This window comes from Anolis sagrei, chromosome 4, assembly GCF_037176765.1.
Source record: "Anolis sagrei isolate rAnoSag1 chromosome 4, rAnoSag1.mat, whole genome shotgun sequence".
Taxonomy (NCBI): Eukaryota; Metazoa; Chordata; class Lepidosauria; order Squamata; family Dactyloidae; genus Anolis; species Anolis sagrei.
This window is the reverse complement of record NC_090024.1, coordinates 39,505,025-39,531,456: the sequence shown is the minus strand read 5'-3', so window position 1 is coordinate 39,531,456 and position 26,432 is coordinate 39,505,025. Positions and strand designations below refer to the sequence as shown.

The window sequence follows — 26,432 nt, the reverse complement described above, 5'->3', positions numbered from 1 at the left end:
TCAATGGTTCTGTTTCCTTATACTAGACCAGGCATAGACCAACTTGGGCCCTCCGGGTGTTTTGGACTTCAATTCCCACAATTCCTAAAAGCCGGTAGGCTGTTAGGAATTGTGGGAATTGAAGTCCAAAACACCCGGAGGGCCCAAGTTGGCCCATACCTGAAACAGAGTAAATAAGACAACTACCCATTTCTCTACTCAGGGGTCATTCCGTAAATAGAGTGCTCTTCCCCCGCCCCTCCTCTGTAGTGGTATCGTCCACTCTCAGCGTGCCTAGGAAAAGTCCTGCCGAAGAGGAGGAGGGGGGGGGGGAGGGCGCGCGCCTGGCGTGAGCGCGCGCGGGGGCCAAAACCTGACACTCGCCAGCTGTTCGGGCGGGCTCCTCCTCGCCCCCCCCTTTCCCCTTCCCTCCCTCCCTCCCTCCCCCCGCGTCGTCGTATTCGTCGCCGCCCCAGTGCATTGTGGGCGCAGTCCGTTGTTCATTTGCCATTCGACCTGGGCCGGGGCCTGGCGTTGGGGCGGAAGGAAGGAAGCAAGGAAGGACTGAGCCGGATCTATTGTGGGCAGGAGGAGGAGGAGAAGGAGGAGGAGGCTGTGGCAACCGACACCGACCTCAGGGATATATAGATAGATAGAGATATTATAAGACTTTACAGCCCGCTTCTTTCAATTTTTTTTTAATTTCCGGAAAGGCCGGCTGACTGACTTGACTGACTGGAAGGAAGGGAGTTGTATTGCCTTTCTCTCTCTCTGCCCCTCCCTCCCCCCGCCTTTACCCGTCATAGCGGTCGATTAGAGGAGGGAGGGGGGAGGTTGGGGGAGGGAGGGAGGGAGCGCGCGCAAGGGGCAGTTGGGCGCGCGGCAGGGACAGGGCGGGGGGCGCGCGCGCTCTCTCGCTGGCTCGCCCGCCCGCCATGTTCGCCGAGATGAACCGCAGGACCTTGGCGTTCCGGGGGGGCGGCCTGCTCAGCGCCAATGCCAACGCCTCTGCGTCCTCCACCTCGACCGTCGCCCCGGTAGCCAACGGCACCCCGGACCCGGAGGAGGCCTGGGTCCGCCAGGAGGAGGAGGAGGAGGAAGTGGAGCTGGCCACGGTGGAGCTGGAGGCGTCCGAGCTGGGCGAGGCCAAGGAGGAGCAGCTCCTGCTGGGCCCCGCCGCGGTGGCCCCCATGCTGGCCGAGAGGAACCGCCGGACCTTGGCCTTCCGCGGCGGAGGGGCCTCTTCCTCCTCCTCGGCAGCGGCGAACAATGGCTGCGAGGCGGGGGCGGCCTGGCCGCGGCGCCCGCTGAACGGCCGCGACGAGGAGCTGGAGCTCTTCCTGTCCGGGAAGGAGCTGGCGCAGGACGGGGGCTCGCTCAGCGACAGCAGCGACGACGACGAGGACGGCGAGGAGGGCGCCAGCCTGGGCGAGGGCAGCGGCGCCGAGGGGGGAAGCTGCAGCAGCAGCGCCGGAGGAGGAGGAAGGCGCGCCGACGGGGACGAGGCTGAGGCTGAGGCCGAGGCGGGAGACGCGCTGCCGGCCTTCCCGCTCCCCTCCCGCCCCCAGTCGCTCCTCCAGAAGCTGCACGTCTCCTTCCAGACCTCCTGGCTCAAGGAGTTCCCCTGGATCCAGTACTGCCAGCAGACCGGCCTCGTCTCCTGCGCCTGGTGCGCCGCCGCCGCCTCTTCCACCGACAACGGCGGCAGCAGTAGTAATGGCAACGGGGGCCACGACGAGCTGTGCAAGGGCACCCGCAGCTACCGACGCGCCCTGCTGCTCCGGCACCACCTCTCGGCCGAGCACCGCCTCAACGAGCCCGTCTCTGCGGAGCAGGTGAGCTCCCCTCCCTGCCCTTATAGAGTTGGGAGAGACCTCATGGGCCATCCAGTCCAACCCCCTGCCAAGAAGCAGGAACATTGCATTCAAAATATCCCCGACAGATGGCCTTCCAGCCTCTGCTTAAAAGCTTCCAAAGAAGGAGCCTCCACCACAGTCCGGGACAGAGAGTTCCATTGCTGAACAGCTCTCACAGTCCCTCTTGATCTCCTTCTCCCTCCTTCCCTTCCTCTCTCTCTCTCTCTGCCCCTCCCCTCTCTCTGCCCCTCTAGTCTCCCTTCTTTCCTCTTCCTCTCCCTCCTTCCTTCCTTTCTACCTCCCCTCCTATCCTTTCTCCTTCTCTCTAGCCCTCCCAGTCTTCTACCCTCCTCTCTTCCCACCTACCTTCTGTTCGGTTCTAACCTCTTGTTCTCCTCCCCCCTTCCCTTCCTCCTATACCTCTATTCTCCCTTCTTTCCTCTTTCTTTCCCCCTTCCTTCCTTTCTACCTCCCCTGCTATCCTTTCTCCTTCTCTCTAGCCCTCCCACGTTCCTACCTTTCCTTCTTTACCTTTCCCTCCCTTCTTTCCTTCTCTCTCCTTTCTGCTTTCCCTCCCATTCTCCAACCTTTCCTGCCCCTCTCCTCCCCTTCTAACCACCTTTCTTTCCTACATACACTTCTTTCTTTCCCTCTTTCCTCCTACCTTCCCTCCCACTCTCCTACCCTTCCTTACTTTCTCTCCTCTCTCCTCCTCCTCTCTTCCTTCCTACCTTCTGTTCAGTTCTATCCTCTTGCTCTCCTCCCCCTTCCCTTCCTCCTATACCTCTATCCTCCCTTCTTTCCTCTTCCTCTCACCCTTCCTTTCTACCTCCCTTCCTATCCTTTCTCCTTCTCTCTAGCCCTCCCATATTCCTACCTTTCCTTCTTTCCCTCTCCCTCCCTTCTTTCTTTCCTTCTCTCTCCTTTCTACCTTTCCTCCCATTCTCCAACCCTTCCTGCCCCTCTCCTCCCCTTCTAACCACCTTTCTTTCCTTCCTACGCTTCTTTCTTTCCCAACCTTCCCTCCCACTCTCCTACCCTTCCTTCCCTTCTCTCTCCGTTTTTCCTTCTTTCCTTTCAATCCTCTCACTCTCCTTCCCTCTTTCCCTTTCTTCCCTCTCTTTTTTACTTCATTCTGTCTTTCCTATTTACCCTTCCTGCTCTCTCCTCCCCTTCTATTTTTCCCTCCTACCTACCCATTTTCTTTCCCTCTCTCCTTCCCTTCTTTCCTTCTACCCTCTCCCACTCTCCTATCCTTCCTTCCCTTCTCTCCTCTCTCCCTCCCTTTTTCCTTCCCTCCTTTCCCCTTCTCTCCCACTCTCCTTCCCCCCTTTCCTTCCTCTCCCTCCCTTTTTTCTTTCATTCTCTCTTTTCTACCCTTCCTGCCCCTCTCCTCCCCTTCTATTTTTTCCTTCCTACCTACCCACCCATTTTCTTTCCCTTTTCCCTCCTTTCCTTCTACCCTCTCCCACTCTCCTACCCTTCCTCCCATCTTCCCTCCCACTCTCCAACCCATCCTGCCACTCTCCTTCCCTTCTGTCCTCCTTTTCTTCTTACCTACACATTTTCTTTCCCTCTCTCCTACCCTTCCTTCTTCTTCTTTTCCCCTTTTATCCTACTTTTCTTTCCCTCTCTCTTCCCCTTTCTTCCCTCTCCCTCCCTTCTTTCTTTCCTTCCCTCTTGCCTTTCTACCTTTCGTTCCCCTCCTCCCCTTCTATCCTTCTTTATTTCCCTCTTTCCCCCTACCTTCTCTCCCACTCCCTGACCCTTCCATCCTCCACCCCCTTCTATCCTCCTTTACTTCCTACCTACCCGTTTTCTTTCCCTCTCTCCTTCCCTTCTTTCCTCCTACCCTCCCTCCTGCTTTATTTCCTTCCTTCTTTCTTTCATCCTCTCCTTCCCATCTTCCATCCCTCCTACACTCCCTTCCTCCTCCTTCCTTTCCTTCCTTCACTCTTTCCTTTTCCCCTCCCTCCCACTCTCCAACCCTTCCTTCCCCTCTCCCCACCTTCTGTCCTTCTTTCCTTCATACCTACCCTTCTTTCTTTCCCTCTCCTCCCCATCTGTCCTCCTTTCCTTCCTACTTGCCCATTTTCTTTCCCTCCTTCCTTTCTTTCCTCCTACTCTCCCTCCCACTTTCCTACCCTTCTCTCCCTTCTTTACTTCCTTTTTTTTTCATCCCCTCCTTCCCATCTTCCCTCTCTCCCACTCTCCTACCCTCCCTTTCCTTCTTTCCTTCCCTTTCCCCTCCCTTGCACTCTCCTACCCTTCCTTCCTTTCATTCCTTCCTTTTCCCCTCCCTCCCACTCTCCTACCCTTCTTTTCCTTCTCTCCTTCCCTCCCACCTTCCCTGGGGGGAGCTGCTGGCCAGGCGGGGTGCCCACGTGTGCGAGCTGCTTTAAATGGATTCCCCTCTTCCATTGCCTGGGCTGGAGGGCACAATATGCTCCCGGTTCACCTTCTGTCTCCAGTAAGCAGATTATTTTGCCTTCTGTTTTCAGGCTGACTTGACAGAGAGTTATGTCTAGAAAGAAGCTTTACCCCCTAGCCATGCAACCTTTTAGAAGTTTGAGCTTCCTTAATGGTTATCTCCCAGTGCCTGTTCCCTTCATAGTATAATCCTGCCTTTAACTATAAAGATCCACATGACACAGTTAAAGGTCTTCAAGCTGAGAATGTGTCTTGATCACGGTAGGAATGTAGACCATTGGTATACTAACCCATTCTCTTTGGCCATGGGTTCCTGTCACCCTTTTGTGAATGATATTGCTGTGCATGGTATTTTCACTCAGTACACCCTATCCTACATGAGTAGGCGCAGGGGAAAATGTGTAAATGGTATCACATTGAAACTTCCTTAGAGTTCTTGAAAAGTAAATACTGTCTCCACAGTGACAACAGTTAATTAATAAACTGTCAAAGAACAGGAGGCTTCAAACTGTTTTCATTACTTTGACCACAATAGTTCTGTGAAGGGTGTTGGTGAAGCTAAATGAATTGATTACATTTTTGTATACGTTTGTATACATAATTTGGATTGCTTTATGCTAATAGAAACATTCTATAGTTGTAAATAGTTTCACATGTGAGAAATTTCTATCACTTCACGTGGTGTGGATTTTTCTGATTGTAAGTACTGTATTATTTACATTACTGGACAGGGCTTCAGGTATAAAGGTGATGCTGAGACTAGGTGCGCATATTGCTTCCAACCTGAATGTGGATGACAACATTTCTGTGCTGTATTCTGGGCTCTGCTGAGTTACTGAACTTTTTACTCTTTTGAGTCCAGAATATGTTTTATCATCTGCATTCAAGTTGTCACAGCAATAGGTGCACCAGGTCTCAGCATCACTTTTATGTCTGAAGTGCTGCAGATTATAGTAATTAATAACATTCTTACTACAGTCAGAAAGATCCAGACAGCACACAGAAGCACAACAGCAAATAAAAGAGAGCGATTAAGCTTGTTCTACAGCCAGCATGATAAAATAATCTTAGTGTTGGGTTACAACTCTGGAGACTAAGGTTCAGATCCCCATTCAGCTATAGAAATCTTCTTGGCGACTTTGAGTACATCACACTCTCACAGCCTCAAAGAAACAGCAAACCCCTCAAAAGTCGCATAACAACAAATTTGTTATATTTCTAGGAGTTCACTCTTAAATTGAGGTAGGTTGGAATAGATTACATTGAGATGAGAAGCCAGCAAAAGACCTACAGATACAATTGAGATAGAGATACTCATCTGCTAAGCAAAATCTGATGGTTCAGATCAAGGTGTATATTACTAGCAAGTGCTATGTTAAACATTTTCCCCCTCTAAAGCTAAGTTCTAGAGTGACATGCTTAAAACCACCTGAAGATATTAGAAGTTGTAGGAATGTGACACTGGCCTTCCATGCCTAAAATTAAGCACCCTGCCTTTGTCAGTGGCAAAGTACAGAGCTCTGGCCCAAAGTATACCATTTCAGTGAATGTTACAGAACATCTTAACCCTTGATACATCTGTTCCCTTAATGTCCCAAGCCTTTTCTCTGGGTATTTTGAGGCCCTCAGGATGTGTTAAAAGTAACTAACTTAATATTTTGTTTTTGAAAATGATTTTGTTTTCAGTGTTGTAAATATTACAATTCTTCTGAATGTCATAGTAATGATATAAAATGTATATCTGGTTACAAGTATGCTACTCCTACAATTAAGATGTAAACTGAATCAGTGTCTTCTTCCATCACATTGAGATAAAGTAGAATTCATCTGATAAAAAATAATGTGTACTACCTACCAATTTAATTTTCATTTTGGGAAAACAAACTGCTTTAATCTATCCACAATCTTATCAAACCTTCATGGGCATTTGACCTTTGCTTGCTGCTTTGTTTTTGTGAGGGTGCGGCTGCACCAAGGCAGAATGAAGCAGCAAGAAGCAACACGAGAAGAAAGACCCAACTGACCAGTGTACATGTTCTTATTTTCCCATACTTAGTTTCACAAATTGCCATAGCTGGTGGTCTTTAGAGACCCTGTATTGGGAATGTTTTAAAACAATTATCTAAGACAACTAAGAAGAAAAGAAAAGGAATACATGAAACCACACAGTGCAAGAGATGTAATATTTGATTCTGAGAATGAAACCGAAAAAATAATGTTCTACTTGTAGATTAATACGGACCTTACAGACCGTATTCCTATGTCTTCCAACCAAATCTATTTGGTGTTTAGAACTTGGTAGCATTATCTAATGCTTAATGTTACTGGGGGGGAAAGATGCCAGAAAGCCTAGTGGAAGAGTAAGAAAGGAAGCATCTATGGAATTTCTTCTATAGTGGGTGGGATTGGGGTGTCTCATCCAGGTGTTTTTGAATTGCATGGTCTAGCAATCCTTACCATTTATTATGATGGTTAAGGCTGCTGGGAATTATGATCACAACATCACTCCCAATTCTTCTGTACAAACTTGAAGAAAGGTGGGAGATTTTCTAGTGCTGTCCCTCTGAAAGTATAATTTGACTGCAATACAATGCAGAAAATCTGCTTTTCTGAGCTTTGAACTTGAGAGATAAATGAGAAGTACTGAAGTTGAGCTAAGATTTCAGTGTGATGTGGTCACTGTCAGGCAAGACAGTGATAGCTTACACATTTTTGATCCATTCGAAGGACAGCCCAAATACATAGAATTCCCATTGATCTGTATCCTGCTGCATTACAGATATTTTACCAGTGTACTATAGTCAGCTTTCTAGGCCAGTGGTTCTCAACCTGTGGGACCCCAGGTGTTTTGTCCTACAACTTGCAGAAATCCCAGCCATTTTACCAGCTGTTAGGATTTCTGGGAGTTGAAGGCCAAAACATCTGGGGACCCACAGGTTGACAACCACTGTTCTAGACTATAACTACTACATAGCATGTTAATATTGTATATAATACATGTGTTTTCTACTTTATAAATCAGATCTTTGTGCATTATTGTATTGTGTGGCACCCCAGGCTGGTTGAAATTGTCGCTTATGCTTTAAAGCATGTAACTATTCACATTGTTTTATTCATATTAACTTGCTGAAGAATTAAATAAAAATCTATGTTTCTCACCTGTAACAGGATGAGGATTGTTAATTTGAATGTTTGAGTCTATTAAAAGCAGTATGTCATGCAAAGTATGCCCCAAGCATTAACATTTAGGCAGTTGGAAAAACTGGTTTATAATATTTCATAGCCGCTGCATTTAAGCATCGAGATAAATGTATGTGATGACAAAAACAGCATTTTCAAGTTATTTTGCAAAAAAATTATGGAAGGTATGAGGAGTCAAACTACATTATTTTATTTGCTTTTCTTTGATTTGCTCTTATATTGTTTCTGTATAGTTATCTGAACTAATAGTTCCCAGAACTCTAATCTCTTACAGATTCCTAGGTGTGTGCATAGTGACTTTATTATTACACATAGTATACCTGGTTAATTTAGCATACACTACAAGTCATTAGTAACTTTTTTTCTTTGAACTAAATAGTGTATTAGTGTTTCCTGATATGCCATACTAAATCATCTAAAATCTTACTGCTGTGTAAACATTCTTGTAATATCTTAATATTGTTCGTACTCATAAAATTGAACATGTAGGATACAGTCTTTTAAATAAGTGCAGCTGATCTCTTCAGTGTAAGGATTCCTAAAATAGTTGTAGGATGTTAGTCTCCAGTCTCACAGGCTTGTTCCTGAAGATCAGTTTGGTGGATTAGATAGTTAAGCTAATTAAAATCCCATCACACATTTCATAGATACTTTGAAGATACTTTGAAGAAGCAACTCTGTAGTGTTGTTGTAAAATAATAGTCTGTGTTTTATTGTATTAAAGTCTGTTCATCTTGGTTGTTTTTGTTACATTGATAGAGACAAAGAAGAGCAGCGAAAAGTGTCTTGCTGGGGAAAGGGATGCTGGATAGTTTCTGAGAACTATCAATTGTTTAAAGCTGTAATGGTGTAGTAATGGTTAGCCTTACAGGAAAAAAAAAAGAGGGCTCAGTTGTACCTGAATACACAGAGCTAGTAATTGGAAATTGTCAATTAAATAATAGCGGATGAGTGTGAGTTCCATAAGCACAGTATATTGCACGTAGTTAGACTTTAACTTCTGAGCATTTTAGTTAGGTAAATGTGCCTTAGTTTTTTAAATTTTTTCTTACTCAGTTTTGTGGCACTTTAAGTCTAGTGCTGTCTGTACCTCGGGTTAATGTGCTTGGGTGCAAAGGGACTTACTAAGCTGTTAACATACTATATGGAATATACATAAGTAGTGGTTAATCCATTTTTTTTTCAGCAGACCCCTTTCCATCCAAATTGTATTGTGAAGTACTACACAATTTTGACTTTTAGGAAACACAATGATCCAAACTCTCAAACATTGTGAAACTGTATTAATGCATTATATAGTGTTGTCATTTAAGCCTGGGATTAATGTTTAGAAAGTTAATGGCAGGTATTTAGCATATTGATATTGTTCACATTAGCTTTTAATTACTATTTTCCTGTTAGTTCTATTACTATTACTATTTTCCTGTTAGTTCTAGTTTATTAATCTGAATATGTCACGTCCTCTGGAGAGATTGGGTTGGTTCATAGATTGGATGCCATGCAGCTGAAATGTTAAATAAATTTATACTTATTAAAATTGTTTAATATTTATTCTGTAATGATCAACACTACAGTACAGTTGCTAATAAGAATAGTAATTTAGCAAGGAAGAATTTTCAATTATTTTTCCGAATTAAAAAGTAGCCAATTGCAGATTTTGTGTACGCGTGCACACATGCCTTCAAATTGCTTGTTCACTTACGTTGGCCCCATAGATTTCATAGGAGTTTCTTAGGAAGAGGTGTTCTGCCAGTTTCCTTCTCTGAAAACCGCACAGTGCTGGATTTGTAAGCTGTCTTGAGTCTCCTCTGGGGTAGAGAAAGGTGGGGTAGAAATGAAGTAAATAAATACAGTACCTGACATGTATTGGCAGTCTCAAATCCAAGTATTAACCAGTGCTTGTCCTGCTTAGCTTCAATGGGATCTGGTGCCTTTAGCATATTTAGGTGGACAATGGTTAAGTTTAAAAGAAATTATATATACAGGTACTTATTACTGATTCAGAAATCATTCCAAAATTGCTCATACATGAATTTTAACTGCTCATTCTATACCAGGAGAGAAAATAGTAGTGTTGGAAGTACCAGTAAATTTTAATAATGTATTGTGTTGACTGTTCTGCTATTTGAGAATTCAGAATTAATTGAAGTTACCCTTTCACACAGTTTATTTGTTGAGTGGACCTCTAAAATATTTAAGTGGAAGATTAAAATTTAAAGTTAATGGTAGATTTTAAAGTGGCTCCAGTCCAAGCAGAAAATATTGGAATCTCATTCTCAAAACATTGCCTAATGCAAATAATGACCAGGATATATTTTATTTCATATCCATTAAAACATAGCAGTCCACTTTTGTGTTGTCATAGATAGAAAACTAGATAGAAACTAGAAACAACATTGTTGAAATACAAGCTTTTCGTAAATCCTGGGACAGGCCTGATATACCCCAAAAGCCAAAGTATCAGTTCCTAGAGATCATTCCTAAATCAAAACTGCTTCCTCTTTGTATCATCAGAACTTGCTCGGTTTATTGGCTCATGTGCTAGAGCAGATTTCATGATGATATGGAAAAGTGCAGGTAGGTGGAGAGAGGGGGAAAGTACCCATTTCTGCAGCTCAGTCTAATACCTGTTGTTTGAAGAAGAGTCTCGTATTAGTATGGCGTATGTTTGAACTTGACCAGTGAGTTGGAAATCTTATACGCTTTTGAGTTCTCTTGCATTTGTATACTTATTTCCCTTGTTCGAAGTAAATATGCGGCATTAGATCTGTGATCTGTAAGCTGAGTAGTAGATAAGATTCTACTAGTAGGCAGAAATGCAAAGGACTTAGACCAATGAATCACATATGATTGTATCTGTATACCACAGACATTTCTGATCTATTTTAAATGGTTAAAGTCTAGTTGTTAAGCAAAATTTAAAGTAGTATCATGAAATATTAATTGAAACATAGCTGGAGAGTCTTGGTATGTGGTAACACTTCTATTAACTATTATTTTGTTGCAGTTAAAGATTGTGGGTGAAAGATTAAAATTGAATTAGGATTTTAGAAAAAAAATGTTATTTGCTTCAAGCTGAGAAGCAGGTGACCTAGTACCTAAATGCAAACATCTTATTTTTTCTTCTTTTAATTACAGGAATCCGAAATTACATCAGAATTGATTAATGAAACAGATTGCGATTACAATGTTAGGCCAAATGAGAACTCTTACTGCTATCAACTCTTGCAAGAATTAAATGAGCAGAGGAAAAAGGGCATTCTCTGTGATGTCAATATTGTGGTGAGTGGAAGAGTCTTTAGAGCTCATAAAAACATCCTGGTTGCAGGCAGCCGTTACTTCAAGACTTTATATTGCTTTACAAACAAAGAAAACCGTAACCAAACCACTGTTACCTACTTAGATGTTGTTGCTGTTCAAGGCTTTTCTGTCATCTTGGACTTTTTGTATTCTGGTAACCTTGTGCTTACAAGCCAGAATGCAATTGAAGTGATGTCAGTGGCCAGCTACCTTCAAATGACAGAGGTTGTTCAATCCTGTCGCAATTTTATCAAAGATGCCTTAAATATAAGCATAAAATCAGAAGCACCGGAAGCTGTAGTTGTGGATTACAACAGAAGGTCCATTAGTAGGGATCAGAAAGTTGCTAGTTTTTGGGCCACAAGAAATCTTACTAACTTGGCAAGCAGCATAAAAACTGAAAACGATGGCTTCTCTATTGATGAGAATCAGTCTGAAAACTACCAAATGAACGATTGGGTCCAGGATAGCTCACCTGAAATGGCTGAAAATGAATCTCAAGGAGAAGGGAAGGTCTTTGTATGGAATGATATGAGCTCACAGGGACAATCACTTCAAGAACCGGGAAAAGCTAGAAGGAAAAACCAAGCTGCAAAAAGGTTTGTTTACAATATACCACCCAATAATGAAGAAACTTTAGACGACTGTTCAACTACACAGGCATCAATCCAGTACCCAGAAGACTTGCAGTTCATAAAAGAAGAAGCAGGTAAAAACTTCCACAATACACATTTTAAATATCAAAGCTTGTTTTAATGTGGCAATTGACATTCTCTCCTTTGCAAGAGGAAAAAAAGTGACCTCCAGTTGACACAAATCTTTACATCCAAATGATAATGTCCTCTTTGTTCTATGTTTTAAATTTATCACTTGTAACTTTGAGGTGTGAAATACTTAAATGCTCCTTGATAAATCTGATATCATTGAGACTTTTGTGGGAGAAACACGAGCGCTATAGGTATGTTGAATGTTGCGAAAGGTTTAAAATAAAGACTGAAATACTTATGGTGTAGTGAAGTGTCTCAAAAAACCTTGTTTAACAGTGAACATTTCATCTTAATGGTATAATTAAGAGTTTCAAATGGTGTATGTTTTTAGCTGTTAAGTGTATGAAATAGTCAGGTTTATATGTGAGGCAGTGGTTTGAATATTGAACTATGACTCTGAAGACCAGGACTCAAATCCCAACTTGACCATGATGGAAAGCCACTTAGAGCAAATCATGCACCCTCATCCCTGATAATCCCCTTTGAACAAATCTTGCCAAGAAAACCCCATGATAGATTTACCTTAAGGTTCCCATAAAACAACATGAAGGCACACAGCAACAATATTTTTGGGAATTTTGTCTGCTAATCAAGTTCACATTTCTACCATGTGTTCTTAAACCAGAAGCTAGCAGAGGATTGACCCTTGTATTTTCTGATTTTGCCCCACGCTCTGTCTTTGACATTTCTTAAACATAAAAGTGCTCAGATCTGTTTTCCTCTCCAGGGAGATTGCATAGGTTTTTTTTAGATTGAAATACAGACAATGTCATGTCAGGTTTAAACTTTTCTAATTTCAAAAGTGTAAAAATCATTATGCATAATTTGTTACATGATTCTACTGCTTGATTATTTTGGCTTCTAAATAGATTTGAAAATGGCCTTTGGATAAGGCAACTAATTACAGTGTTAGAGAGAGAATATCAGTCTGCTCCATCTGAAGGTAAATAATTATATTCTAATGTATTCTCAAAAGCTTTAATGGCTGGAATCACTGTAGTGTTGTGTGGTTTCTGGGCTGTATGGCCATGGTCTAGCAGCATTTTCACCTGACATTTCATCTGCATCTGTGGCTTCGATCCTCTGAAGATGCCAGCCACAGATGCAGTGAAACATCATGAGAAAATGCTGCTAATCGGCCATACAGCCTGGCAACCACACAACACTCCCAATTATATTTTAGCTGTGTGTGTGTGGGGGGGGGGGGGGGGGATAACTAAATAAGAATATAATCACAGGTGAAATCCAAATTTGCCAACTTTGTAGTAAACAAAAACATCTTGTTTTGGAGCATAGTGACCTGGTGCAAAACTTTACAAGTTTTGCTTGCATACACTAACAGTATACCTATGGTAAAAATTATCCTTAGACAAAAGTTACTGACTTCAGATGCTTCTTATTCTTCACTTTCCAGTAGTGTAATATCCTTTGAGCTATTTCTAAGAATTTGGGCTGGATTAAAGAAGACTGAGTTCTGAGGACTGCACTCTGGGATTCATTTCACTTTACAACCCAAAACTTAGCACTTAAAGATGCCTTTAGGCATATCTTTTACTTGCACTCTCTCTCTGTCTCTGTCTCTCTCTCTCTCCAAAAGAGGACATTCTCATAACTTTCCCATCTCTTACCAATAAATGCAATAAAATACTTGGATATTCCGTTACATTCTGGTCTTCTGCTAGAAATGCAGAAAAAAAGACAATGGGAAAGTGCAACCACAGATAGAGTCAGGGCAGAACTGGTTGTATGCGGCTAATATGTGGCATCATTCAGTTGCAGAAGTTGGTTAAATATTTGATTGAAGTGATCAGAATTATTTTAACCTTCTGATAGTTAACATAAAGATAATTGAATCCCATTCATGAACCTTTGGAAAGCTTGCTACATGTTCCAGTAGTATAAATGCTGAATTGAAGTATTATGAGCTTTCATTATTATCTCAAATTTTAAAGGGCAGAATGAGTACTGGTATTTTAAGTATCTAAAGTCCATTGCTGCAGGGATGGTCTGGACATCTAATTAACCAAGATTGCTTTCTGGAGTTTGGATATTATTTGGATATTTTTGACATTTCTTGTTTCTTGGTTGCTACTCTGGAAAGCTGAACACATAGATTGCTAATTCAATTTCCCCCAGCCACAGTGTTACTATTTTTCCTATTCAGGCTTCTTGGAATATTTGATAAGCTTGTGATTTAAAAAACAAAAGGACTTCTTCTTGTTGTGTTGTATAACTTAGTATTGTTTCCTGTTGGTCTAGGGACCTCATCATACTAGAGTATGAATCCACTTTAGAAACTCCCTGCAAAATTCTGGGGTTTGTAGTTTAGGGAGGAGCCTTTAACAGCCTGGATTCATTCTCTTGTGCAGCCTGTGGGTCCCCAGATGTTTTGGCCTTCAACTCCCTTAAATCCTAAGAGCTGGTAAACTGGCTGGGATTTCTGGGAATTGTAGGCCAAAACATCTGGGGACACACAGGTTGAGAACCACTGCTCTAGTGTAGTTTACTCTTCAATTGCTTATGAAATTTCTGGCAGGAAAGGACACTGGAATATCCTATTACTATTATATCTGCAAATAAAACTGTATCTTTTATACAATTCTGTTTTCCCTTATCTGGGAGAAGGTGAAATGAACTCTGTGGAACTGTCTTATGCATATGTTTGTCACCTGTTGACATGTGTCCCCATGAATTTCATGATGTTTTTTCTTAAGCATAGAATATTCAGAACAGGTTTGCCATTGCCCTTCTGTATCTTCTGGTTATTTCCTATTGAAGTACTAACTAGGCTTGACCTTTCTTAGCTTCCAAGATCAGATGGGATTGTGAATAGATGCATAGTTTTAAAAGCATATATAACAGTGAACAGTTGTGTGTGTTTTGCATGGATAAAAAGTAGATAGTTTGGTTTCAGCTGTAAAAATATTTTCTCTGGGGAGTCTGAGCTTTGATATTAAAGGAATACAGAGATCTCTAAAATATTAGTTCTGCAGCACATGTAGGCAACTGCAGGATTTTGATGTCCAGGCTGCAGTGGTACTTTTTGTCACACTAGAAGTAACATAATGATGATTTCTGGTCACCATTTGGGGCAGATTCCCCTTAAAACCCCATTACACCTGGGGGTGAGGGTGGTGGGGGGCCTAAAACAAGCAATCATATTCCCAGAATTCTCCAAAGAACACAGTTATTCCTTTTGAAGTCATTTTTGTAACCATACTATCTCACCACCAAACTTTAGGCCCCAAATAGCCATTCAAGATAATTGTATTTGATTATTTCAGTTATATTCTTTTTATTTGGGGGAAAATACATATTAAAAAAAAACATGCATCCATCAGCACTAGGGGGAGGTACCTGTTGTTAGTATATAAATCTGTCATAACAATTGTCTTGTGGCATCTTAAAGACTGACAGAGTTTGATGAAGACTAGACCTGGGCCAACAACTCTCAGAAGCCCTAGCCAGCTTGTTCAGTGGTCAGGAATTCTGGGAGCTGAAATCCAAAACATGTGTAAGGGAATGTGTTTTTTGGACTTCAGCTGGTTGTGCAGGCCTGATGTAGATAATGAGGTGAGCTATCATCCACAAATGTACATGCCTGGTACTACAATGCTTTATAACAGAGTTTCTCCAACTGTGCTCATCCAGATGTTTTGGACTTCAACTCCCACAATTCCTATAAAGCTGGTAATCTGGCTGGGATTTCTCGAGGAGCACAGTTTGAGAAAGCATGCTTTACAATATCAAATATGGAAGTAGCCTCTTGATGGTCTTATTAACTGTAGTACAAAGTGAAAGGGTCTATATAAAATAGTTGCAAATCCTAGTGGATGCTGTTGGGTGCAATTCCACAGTGGATCGGGTTTATAATTGGTTCTGTCTCTTCGTGATGTGAAATCTGCAGGCCCCCTATTGCTTCATCCCCATAAGCTATTTCATTCGTTTTACCCACCCAGAGGGAGAAATCGTGGAGGCCGTGACAGACTTTGTATTTCTAGGTGCAAAGATTACTTTGCACCTAGATTTCCAGACTGTGGTCAGGAAATCAGGAGACGCTTACTTCTTGGGAGGAGAGCAATGTCCAATCTCGATAAAATAGTAAAGAGTAGAGACATTACACTAGCAACAAAGATCCGCATAGTCAAAGCCATGGTATTCCCTGTAGTAACTTACGGATGTGAGAGCTGGACCTTAGGGAAGGCTGAGCGAAGGAAGATCGATGCTTTTGAGCTGTGGTGCTGGAGGAAAGTGCTCAGAGTGCCTTGGACTGCGAGAAGATCCAACCAGTCCATCCTCCAGGAAATAAAGCCCGACTGCTCATTGGAGGGAAGGATACTAGAGACAAAGTTGAAGTACTTTGGCCACATCATGAGGAGACAGCAAAGCCTAGAGAAGACAATTATGCTGGGGAAAGTGGAAGGCAAAAGGAAGAGGGGCCGACCAAGGGCAAGATGGATGGATGGCATCCTTGAAGTGACTGGACTGACCTTGAAGGAGCTGGGGGTGGTGGCGGCCAACAGGGAGCTCTGGCGTGGGCTGGTCCATGAGGTCACGAAGAGTCCGAGACGACTGAACGAATGAACAACACCCACCCAGAACTTTGCTTATTGCTCTCTTCATGGAAGCTTTTCCTTTTAGTCATACCACCTGAACAAAACCTCAATTTTCAGATCCAATATATCTCTATATACTGGTTATCTATTTTGCTTTGCCAGTGTAGGTTGTTTAAAAAAGTAGTTTTTCATACATTGGCACATAAAACTACCATACACAGTTATGTTTCCTGTGAACATGAAAAATACAATCCTGAACATGCATGTATTTTATGCTAAAATGGGTAGGCAACTATGATAATTGTAGGGGGGCAGTTTTCATCCTTTTGCTCCTGTGGTAGGCCATATAACCCCGTGTTGAGTAGATTTTAAACCATAAAACTGGCAGTGACTTTTGGTTTGCAAATCCAGTTTTCAATGTTTTTGGCTTTGGAGCACTTGAGGGCAGTATAGACATGAATTTGTAACCCTGGAAGCTTCCAGAAGCAGCATAGTATCAATTCTGGGAATTTTAACAAACTAACTAATAGCTTATTTTGTTGTTGTTGAAGTGCAAGGTCTTTTGGGAAGGCAGAACAGCCTGAAGCAAACAAAAAAATTTTTTAGAGACATCTTGTGGCCTCCATGCTATTCTTTGCCCATTCCTGTTCTAAAATGGACTGGTTGACCCACCATTTAAGGATGTGCAAAACAGCTTTCTCAAGTAACTATACCAAGTATTATGAGTATAACTTAATCAGAAATAACGTAACATCTTTTATAGTATGACTTTTTAATCATTTCTGTAGTTGATGGGGATGTAGCTTTACTAAGCAGTGAAGGAGGAATATCACATAGTTCCAGTTCTGACTTGTGTTGCTGTCTCATGCTGTCATATATGTTGGGACAAGAATAAGGTGGAATGGAAGACTGTATTTTGTACTTGAGGCCAGTGTTACTTCCAAGCTTAGCTATATCATGGCTGCTTACTTATATGGTTATTACAGACAGTGAGAGTGAATTACTTATTAATGGGAATTTTAAAAAATAGGTTCCTCCTATAAGTGAAAGAACACTTTCACTATACTCCCATTTTTTTCACAATAAAAAGGTTATATCTGTGCTGACTGTCAGTATCTAATAAATGACCTGTCTTTGATAAGTACCAATTGGCTACCCCTTCAGATTAACATGTCCTCCTGCCCTTAAGGCTATACTTTTGCAAAGAAAAGAAAATAAATTACAGCAAAATGCACCAGATCTCATCTGATCTTGGAAACTAAATAGGGTCAGCCTGTTAGTGTTTGGATGGGAGACAGACACTACATTTCAGAGAAAAGAACTGGCAAAACCACCTTTGAGTATTCCTTACGTAGGAAGACCCTGTGATATTCATGAGATTACCAGAAGTTCATGGACAACACACACACACACACACACACACACACACAAATACCAAGAAAAAACCCAGTTGAATGTTGATTGCAATGACTGAGAAATGTAGAGTTGTTTCATGATAAAAACTGTAGAACATGCTTGCACAATCCCACTGATTTTCTGCTAGGACTACTTTCTGGACCATTCTGCCTTTGTCTAGGCATAAGAGAAAAAATCTGTTACCTTTCTAGTGGTTTGTACCAGATCTTAATTGGGTTGTTGTAGGTTTTTTTGGGATATATGGCCATGTTCTAGAGGCATTCTCTCCTGACGTTTCGCCTGCATCTATGGCAAGCATCCTCAGAGGTAGTGAGGTCTGTTGGAACTAGGAAAAAGGGTTTATATATCTATGGAATGACCAGGGTGGGACAAAGGACTCTTGTCTGCTGGAGCTAGGTGTGAATGTTTCAACTGACCACCTTGATTAGCATTTGATGGCCATATAGCCTGAAAAAAACCCTACAACAACCCAGTGATTCCAGACATGAAAGCCTTCGACAATACAACGAGATCTTAATTATTTGATAGGACTTCCTTAGATTTAGAAATTCATCGACATATCATAGAAACTTATTTTTTCCCTGAATTTGAATATACATCATGCTTATATATTTTATTGGGTTGTTCATTTGTATTTAGCTGTCTTGTATGTGCATATGATGTTGCTTGTTCATTTCTGTTAATTTTATTATACATGCTATATTAAACATTCTTTATGCCATCTTATAACAGGTTCCTCTAACGATTTCAAGTTTGGAATGTTTCCTGGTATTTCAAGTGATTTCAAGTTTGGATTGCTACCAGGCACTTCAAATGATTTCAAGTATGGCTTGTTACCTGAATCCTGGCCCAAGGAAAACTGGGAAAATGGCAAGTAAAGTTATCAATCTGTTCTTATGTGTATGAGCAAGTGTAATAGCTCTCACCTTAAATGGCGGTCGGAATCGTAGTTAGCACTCAATCGTTATATAATCCAGACAATACTTCATATATTTTACTCAGAATGGCATATAGCAGTGGTTCTCAACCTTTCTAACACTGTGACTCCTAAATATGGTTCTTCATGGCGTGGTGACCCCCAACCATAACATTATTTTCGAGAGCGCAAGGAAGGCTTTGTGCGAGGCCAGGCCTCGTGCGAAGGAGCCCTGGTTTGGCCCATGCCCTTGCCAGCCGGCGAGAGCATGAGCCAGGTGAGGGTTTGCTTTGTGCAAGGCCAGGCCTTGCGCAATGGACCCATCTCCTAGTTCTTGCCCTTGCCAGCCGGTGAGAGCATGAGGCAGGCAAAGGTTCTTTCATGCTAGACCTAGCCTTGCTCAAAGCCTTTGAGGCGGTGTCAAAGTGTTGGGGGCGGGGCCAAAGGAGGCAGCCCTGCAACCCCTCCGAAATGGCCAAACAACCCCCTTGGGGGTCACGACCCCCAGGTTGAGAACCACTGGCATATAGGATAATGCATAGTTAGGGCATAATCCTAGTTGCAATTGTATTTTGAATATCTCGGTTTAACTTTATTGAGTTCATTGGTGATATCCCATATATTTTATCACCTCTCCTAAGCTTTTGTAAAAAGGACACATGTAAATTATAATAGAGGCTGGTTTTAGAAATGTCATGCATTAATTTGTCCTGTTTACTGTTTATCAGTAAACATAGCTGTCTGAAGACTTAGAGAATCCACAAAAGGGCATCTACAGAATTTTGACTTGAGAAGTGTCTGTGGGGTACACTTGGTTAGAGAGTTGTAGATGGTCTTATAAAACATCCTCACTCATCTTCCCTCACAGTTTTTAAAATCCTTTCATTGTACCTTTGATATATGGAGAGAGGAGATGCAGCATGGAGGAATAATAGTCTTGTTCTGGCTAGAGCCCCCCCCCCCTAATATATACACTCCCATCTTTCCCATTCCCAACAGTATGTGTCACCTTTTAAGAAGCTTCCATTGGCAACAGTGAAGGAATTCTTAAAAGCTAATTGCTCACATGGAAGCCTGAGAAGAGGGTGGCTCATGTTTAGCTCCAACCTATTGCATATACCTTTGATATATCTTCCATTGGAAGTTTTTTTCCCTCGAAAAAAGCTTGCCTTCATGTTGCAGGAGACCTTCCTTAGAGTACACACATTTTTGTGAAATACACTATTTTTGTTATTGTCTGTTTGTTTTGCCTGTTTCAAGGGTTGATGGGTCTACATTTTATTAGAATCCCCAAAACATCAATCAAAGCCAGATGCAAATTATTGATTGGAGGGAAGGCACACTATACACTTGGATTTGAAGACCTGATTGCATATGTTCAGTCCGTTTGTTTTCATTTTCACACACAGAGTTTCATGCCTGGTTTTGAGATGAGAGATGCAACCTTTTAGTTGCTGTTGTTAAATCATTGGTAGTGAGAAGCTAGCTAATCTGTTACAATCATCCCAATATATGTCAGTAAATTATGTTTTGTTTTCTGCCATGCTTGACTGAAGTCAGTACCTTCATTTTGACTGCTCTTATAATCAGAATTAGCTCTGTACTAAACAGTAATGTGATACAAAAATACTTTGCTTGCCTCGCATCTTCAATACATTATGTTTTCATTTTTAGGTGACTCTTCTTTAATCATGAATAAACTCAAGTGTCCACACTGTAACTATGTAGCCAAATACAGAAGAACACTAAAGAGACATTTGCTCATACATACGGGAGTAAGATCATTCAGCTGTGACATTTGTGGAAAGCTATTTACTCGCAGAGAGCATGTAAAAAGACATTCCTTGGTATGTAACATCTTGAAATTACTACTGTCCTCACTAGAAGGTAACTTGGTGTGTGGTGATTGTAGGTTTATGTTAATTTAGAACATAATTAAATAATCAGCTGCTCTCAAATTTAGTTAAAAGTTTTCACTCTCGAAAATGCTTGATGCAATTACATGTTTTCAGACCACATAACTTTCTGTGATTATTTGGAGCTCTGTAATAGCCCCAGACCAGCTTGACAACTGTATTTAATAAAAAAGAATCCTAAAATGTTTCAGACATAACCCTTAGACATACCTATTCAGAAGTAGATGCCACTGAATTCCATAGGAGTTCCCTGTGGCATATTCCCATGTAAATATATGTTGGGTTATGGATTCATTCTATGCTATATGTCTGAGTGATACCACAGATTATTGTGCCATTAACCCTGGTGCCCCCCACCCCCAAGCCCATTGCTAGAACCTTCAGTAGCTCACTGTGATGCCTTTAATAACCATTTCACAGATAAAATCTCTTGCTTAAGAGTTGACTTAGATGGTTTCATTGGAGCAGAAGTCAACAGTGAGCTGTCCAGCAGCTCTGGATCAGTTTCAGTTAGTCAGTACTGTTGATGTGGACAAGCTGCCAAGGCAAGTAAGGAGGACAACCTGCTTTCTTGATTCCTGTTCCTCTTGACTGGTTGTTCAGGGAGAAGATGCAATAAGATCTCAAATACAACAAATGATCAATGCATCTCTTAGGGAAGGGAATTTTCCATCCTGTTTAAAAGAAGCCGTAGCTAGAACACTACTGGAAAAAACCTCCCTGGATCTTAATAACTACAAACCAGTGTCTAGGCTTTCCTTTTTGGACGAGGTATTTGAGGAGGCAGTCCTCTCCAGCTCCATTAAGTCTTGGATGAAACATATTTCCTTGACCCATTTCAAATCCACTTCAGACCAGGACACGGAGTTGAGACTGCTATGGTTGCTTTAGTAGATAATCTCCGTCTTATCACTGAGAAGAGGTGTACATCCCTGTTGATGCTTTTAGATCTCTCAGCAGCTTTTGATACCATCAACCATAGTATCCTTCTGTAACATCTTGGGGAAAGGGACTGGAGGCACTGTGCTGTATTGGTTCCGGTTATACTTCTCAGGCTGATTCCAGACGGTGGTGCTTTGGGATAGCTCCTCCTCCCAAAAGGAGCTGTAATAGGGCATCTCACAATATGCCATTCTATCCCCAATGCTTTTTAACATTTTCATGAAACCTCTGGGTGAGATTATCTGTAGGCATTAGGCAGGGTTAGAGATGGGAAGGCCTGAAAAAAAAAACTGGGGAAAATTGGGGTGAAAACAGGTTTTTGAAGTGTGTAGAAACAAAAAGCCTCAGAAATCTTTCATTAAGGTCTTCATGTTATATAGTTGGAATACCATGTCATAGATATATTATTTATTGTTGGAAAAGAACATATTCTACACACTTTTCAATTTTTCCAGAAACAAATGGCATTGGAAAAAACACTCGTCTAGAAATGGGAAAAAAAACTAAAAAAAATGTGTGTGTGGGGGGGGGGGTGTCTATTCCCCCCTCCCCCCCACACACACATTTTTTTTGAGTTTTTTCCCATTTCTAGACAGATTGTTATCAGTATGCTGATGATACCCAAATATATTTCTCCGTGCCTTCAAAAACATCCTTGGCAAAAATAGTATGTCTCCTCTGAATGAATGCCTGGAGGAGGTAATGGGCTGGATGAGGAGAACAAATTGAAATTGAACAGATAATAACAGAGATGTTTGCCATTAAGGCTCCTAACCTAGGAATTGAGGTGTATAAACTATTTCTGGATGGGGTTACACTCCCCTTGAAAGACTCTTTGCAGCTTGGGAGTACTCCTGGGTCAATCTCTCCAATGGTCAGCCCAATTTGATGCAACGGTCAGGAGTGCTTACTATAAACTTTGGCTGCTATGCTAGCTGTGCCCCTTCCTAGAATCTGAGGACCTGAAAATGGTAGTGCACACGCTGGTAACCTCAAGGTTATACTTCTGCAATGCACTTTACATTGGGCTAGCTCTGTACCAAGTTCAGAAACTCCAATTAGTTCAAAATGCAGCAGTCATATTGGTTACAGGACCATCCAGAAGTGAGCATATTGCACACATACTAAAGTCACTCCAGTGGTTGCCAATTAGTTTCCAGGCAAAGTATAAAGTGTTGATTATGACCTTTAAAGCCCTACATGGTTTGGGTTCAAGTTACCTACAGGATTGCCTTCTCCCATACAATCCGTCCTGAACACTGAGGTCCTGGGGTGCGGGCGGGGGCGCATCTACTCCAACCAACCAGAACCCGACTGGTAATTGTCACTCAGAGGACCTTTTCATCAACTGCTCCAAGAATGTGGAATGACCTGCCAGAAGAGCTCTGATAGCTAGATCAGTTGTTGGAATTTAAAACACAATTAAAGACCCATTTCTTTTGCCAGGCCTACTCCATCAATTTTAAGTTGTGAATAAATTAAAAGAGTATACAGATTATTCAGCATTCTTTGCTTTTACTGTTACTTCTAATACAAAAGGTAAATACTTCAACATTTAGCTTTGTATCTGTCTTTTTGAAAACACAGAACTGGAACTATGGACTAAAATCCAGTTGCAAGTTTCATCAAGAATAGACAAATAGAACAAGCAGAGCATTTCTGTGGGACTATTATAACATTTCAGTAGATCATATTTCTACCTCAGTCCATGATGCTGTCCAAAACCCACTTTTCGGTGGCTGTGGTGGTCTGTGATGTCTCTATCATATTGGGGGTGGCCCAAAAGGACTGCCACTTTCACAGGTTTTCTTGGCCCAGGAGGCAAGAGTGCAGAAATAGCCACTCTTGGAAGGGAGGAAACTGCCAAAGGGGGGGATACTAAATTGAGTAAAAATGTGCTGCTTGAGAGCTTCATTGCCATAAATCTAGTGACTCCTGGAAGACTATTATTATTATTATTATTATTATTATTATTATTATTATTATAACTTTATTTGTACCATTTTAGTACAGTTCAAAGACACACAGTCCATCTATGCTGTATAATTAATGTCATTTGGTAACACTTCAATCGTCATGGCTCAATGCTATGGAATCCTGGGAGTTGTAATTTGATGAGGTGCTAACAATAGTCATCTAATGTTTACATATGTTGTTTTTAATTGTTGTTTAATTGCTTTTAATTGTTGTTTGAACATGAAATAATGCCAATTATGTAAGCCACCCTGAGTCCCCTTCGGGGTGAGAAGAGTGGAATATAAATGTCACAAATAAATAAATAAATAAACTATTTGTAGACCAAAGAAGTGTAGACTATTTTAATTTTTACCCCTTCCTGCTGCCACGTTGTGCAGGTTTGTTCTAAATGGTCCATGTATGTAATGTAGGTCATCATTAAGAAACACGAGGCTTAAATTTTGGCTGTAAATCTTTATTTAGCTCAAGACAGAGCCCACATGTAAAAATTATAATACAAAAATCATGTGTTTCTGACCATTTGTGAAAAACAGTACTCAGGATTGGACACAGTAGCTTAGATCCAGTTGTGAATGAGAAGAATTTACATAAGTGTTGACTTGCCAAGTATTTGTTTATACAGTTGATCTGTTTATACAGTTGATCCCTGGCTCCAGTTTTAGGTTGTCAAAGAGATACATGCAAAACTAAAATTTTGTAGCAATTACATTTTGTATTAGGGGTAACAGCCAAAATAATTAAGAGATTTAAGAAATGTGAAAAAACTAATTTAATGATTATCTTCTCTTGTGCAGGTTCACAAAAAAGATAAAAAGTACAAATGTATGGTGTGTAAGAAGATTTTTATGTTAGCAGCCAGTGTTGGAATAAGACATGGATCTCGACGTTACGGTGTTTGTGTTGACTGTGCAGATAAATCTCAGCCAGGAGGGCAAGAAGGAGTCGACCAGGTACAGGACACAGATTTTCCTAGAGATGAAGAGTTTGAAGAAAATGAAGTGGGCGATGCTGATGAAGAGCTGCCCGATGATGTGGAAGAACAGAATGACCAGACTCGATGGGATGAATCTGGGGAAGTCTGTGTGCCTTTGGAAGACTGAGGGGGCTTGGTTTAGAGATGCTTTATCTGGAAGTCATATAGACTGACCATACTGAATTTTTGACTGAAGGCTTGGAAAATATGGTACAGGCTGTATGGAAGTTATGTTGCTGTGAAAATAGTAGAGTCAAAGCCTTATAGCAAAAAAATAAAAAATGATTATTAATTTTTTAAAAGATATTTGCACAGGACTGTAAAGCATACAGCCATTTGAATTATAGAGTCCTCACATCTACAGTCAGTTATCAAAAGAAAATGTATTTTTTATTATTTATAGGATATAGCTATTTGGGTTTTAATCAAACATGGTAATAACTATGTTTGTGTTATACATTCATGTGTCCTTTAACACGAATGAAGCAAACTGCAATCTTTGGAGATGGCTCCCTTGATTCCAATCATAGAACAAATGTGGCTAATTTGGGCTAGTGGCTCATGTTTCTTGAAAGAGGAACTTGCCACACCTCCCTTGCCTTCCTCTCGATGGTCCAGATATCTTGATAATATGGATCTATATCACTTAGCTGTATCAGGATGTGATTTGGACAAGTAGTCCTGGAGAACTTAATCATTGATATTTAATTTAGACTATCTTGGCTTCAGTATCTTGAATTTTCAAAAAGCTTACTCTTTCACCAAATATACAATAATGACTGAAAAACTGCAAGGAGGATTGTGATTGGAATGAAAGAAATTTTCTCCTTGTTACTTAACTTTATATTAGACACTTTTTGGCATGGCTGCCCTTTTAATTTATGTTTTGTTAGCACTATTCGTATTGGCTATCATTTTTATTCACTACTGTATACCTCAGTCCATCACAAAGCTTAGAGTCATAGAATCTGAGGAAGGGTACAATAGAAACAAATGTAATTGGCTTCTTCTGATTTAAAATCGTTCAACCCAATTTGTCTGCTTTTGTCTAGTTTTATTATTTGGAAAATTAGACATGAGGCTGTCTTTTGTGCCCCATTGCTCTTCATTAAAGAAACACAAAATGAACCTTTGCTTCTCTCCTATTTTGGGGGTTCTTTTATATACCAAACGAACTACATTTAACTTGGCAGCTTAAGTTGCTGGAACTTTTTTTAATGTTAGTATAACTGCTAGAGCTATTTATCCCCAATGCTCTTTGCTTCTGTTTTTGGATGAGATGTTGAAACTTGAATTTTTGTAGCCATAAATCTTTTCTAAACTTGTTATATTGTACCAATGATTTCAGGCCTTTTTTCTGAGGGAAGGGAGGGGATTGCACCTTTTTATGCTTAGGATTCTCAGCTTCATCTAGCCTGAATGCAAGTGAGCTACCTGAATTTTAGACACTGCATTCACTATATTACTATGTCACAATGAATAAATATGCACAGCATTTACCATAACACATAGCTAGGCCAGTGTGATAGTACTGTATTATAAGTTAAGGGGTCACCATATTTGAGTTTGTTAACTTTAAAATGAGTATATTTTCCTATTTTATATCTGAGAACTAAATTATGGTAGTTGTGTGGTAAACTTAATTGCTTTGACAGATAGAATCTAAATGGTGCTCCATCTGATCAAAGTTGATATATATATAAATATATTTAAAGAGACAGCTTTATTATCCCTTATTTCAGTAAAACAATGAATTGATGTTAGACACTGTTTCTGCAGAGTAAAAGAGCAGTTGCATAATATGGGTATAAAATTGTATAACCTTTTCTATCCAAATCCTTCATTGGTAGATTCCACATCACTGTAAACCTGACAGATGGATAGTTCTTGGGTTTTGTTTTTTAAAAAACTGAATACATCTTATTCTCGTTCTAGACTGAAATGAGTAATGTGTAATTCTGGTGGGTCCAAAGTAGAAAATAGTGGGCAAAGATAATATGAATGGGAAGTATTTTAAACGTTAAGTAAATGTTCTGCTCTGTGAATATGTAAGTTATAGTATGAAGATTCTTCCATCCCATTTATTCCCCTTAAAATAGTTTACAATTGGTAGATCTACGTGCATATATATACCTATATATATGTGTGTCCGGAATCCACCTAAATCTGCTTTATTAGAATATACTACTCACTTAATGCTTAA

At 40.9% G+C, this 26,432-nt stretch overlaps 1 protein-coding gene across 1 annotated transcript; it reads left to right on the top strand.

Moving 5' to 3' along the window:
- The first annotated feature begins 426 nt into the window (after positions 1 to 426).
- Positions 427 to 25,357, top strand: ZBTB10 (zinc finger and BTB domain containing 10). The gene is made up of 5 exons (XM_060775529.2): positions 427 to 1,814; positions 10,605 to 11,475; positions 18,238 to 18,375; positions 20,096 to 20,268; positions 24,051 to 25,357. The coding sequence occupies exons 1-5, from the start codon at positions 915 to 917 to the stop codon at positions 24,354 to 24,356; spliced, it is 2,388 nt and encodes a 795-aa protein (XP_060631512.2). The 5' UTR covers positions 427 to 914; the 3' UTR covers positions 24,357 to 25,357.
- The last annotated feature ends 1,075 nt before the right edge of the window (positions 25,358 to 26,432 follow it).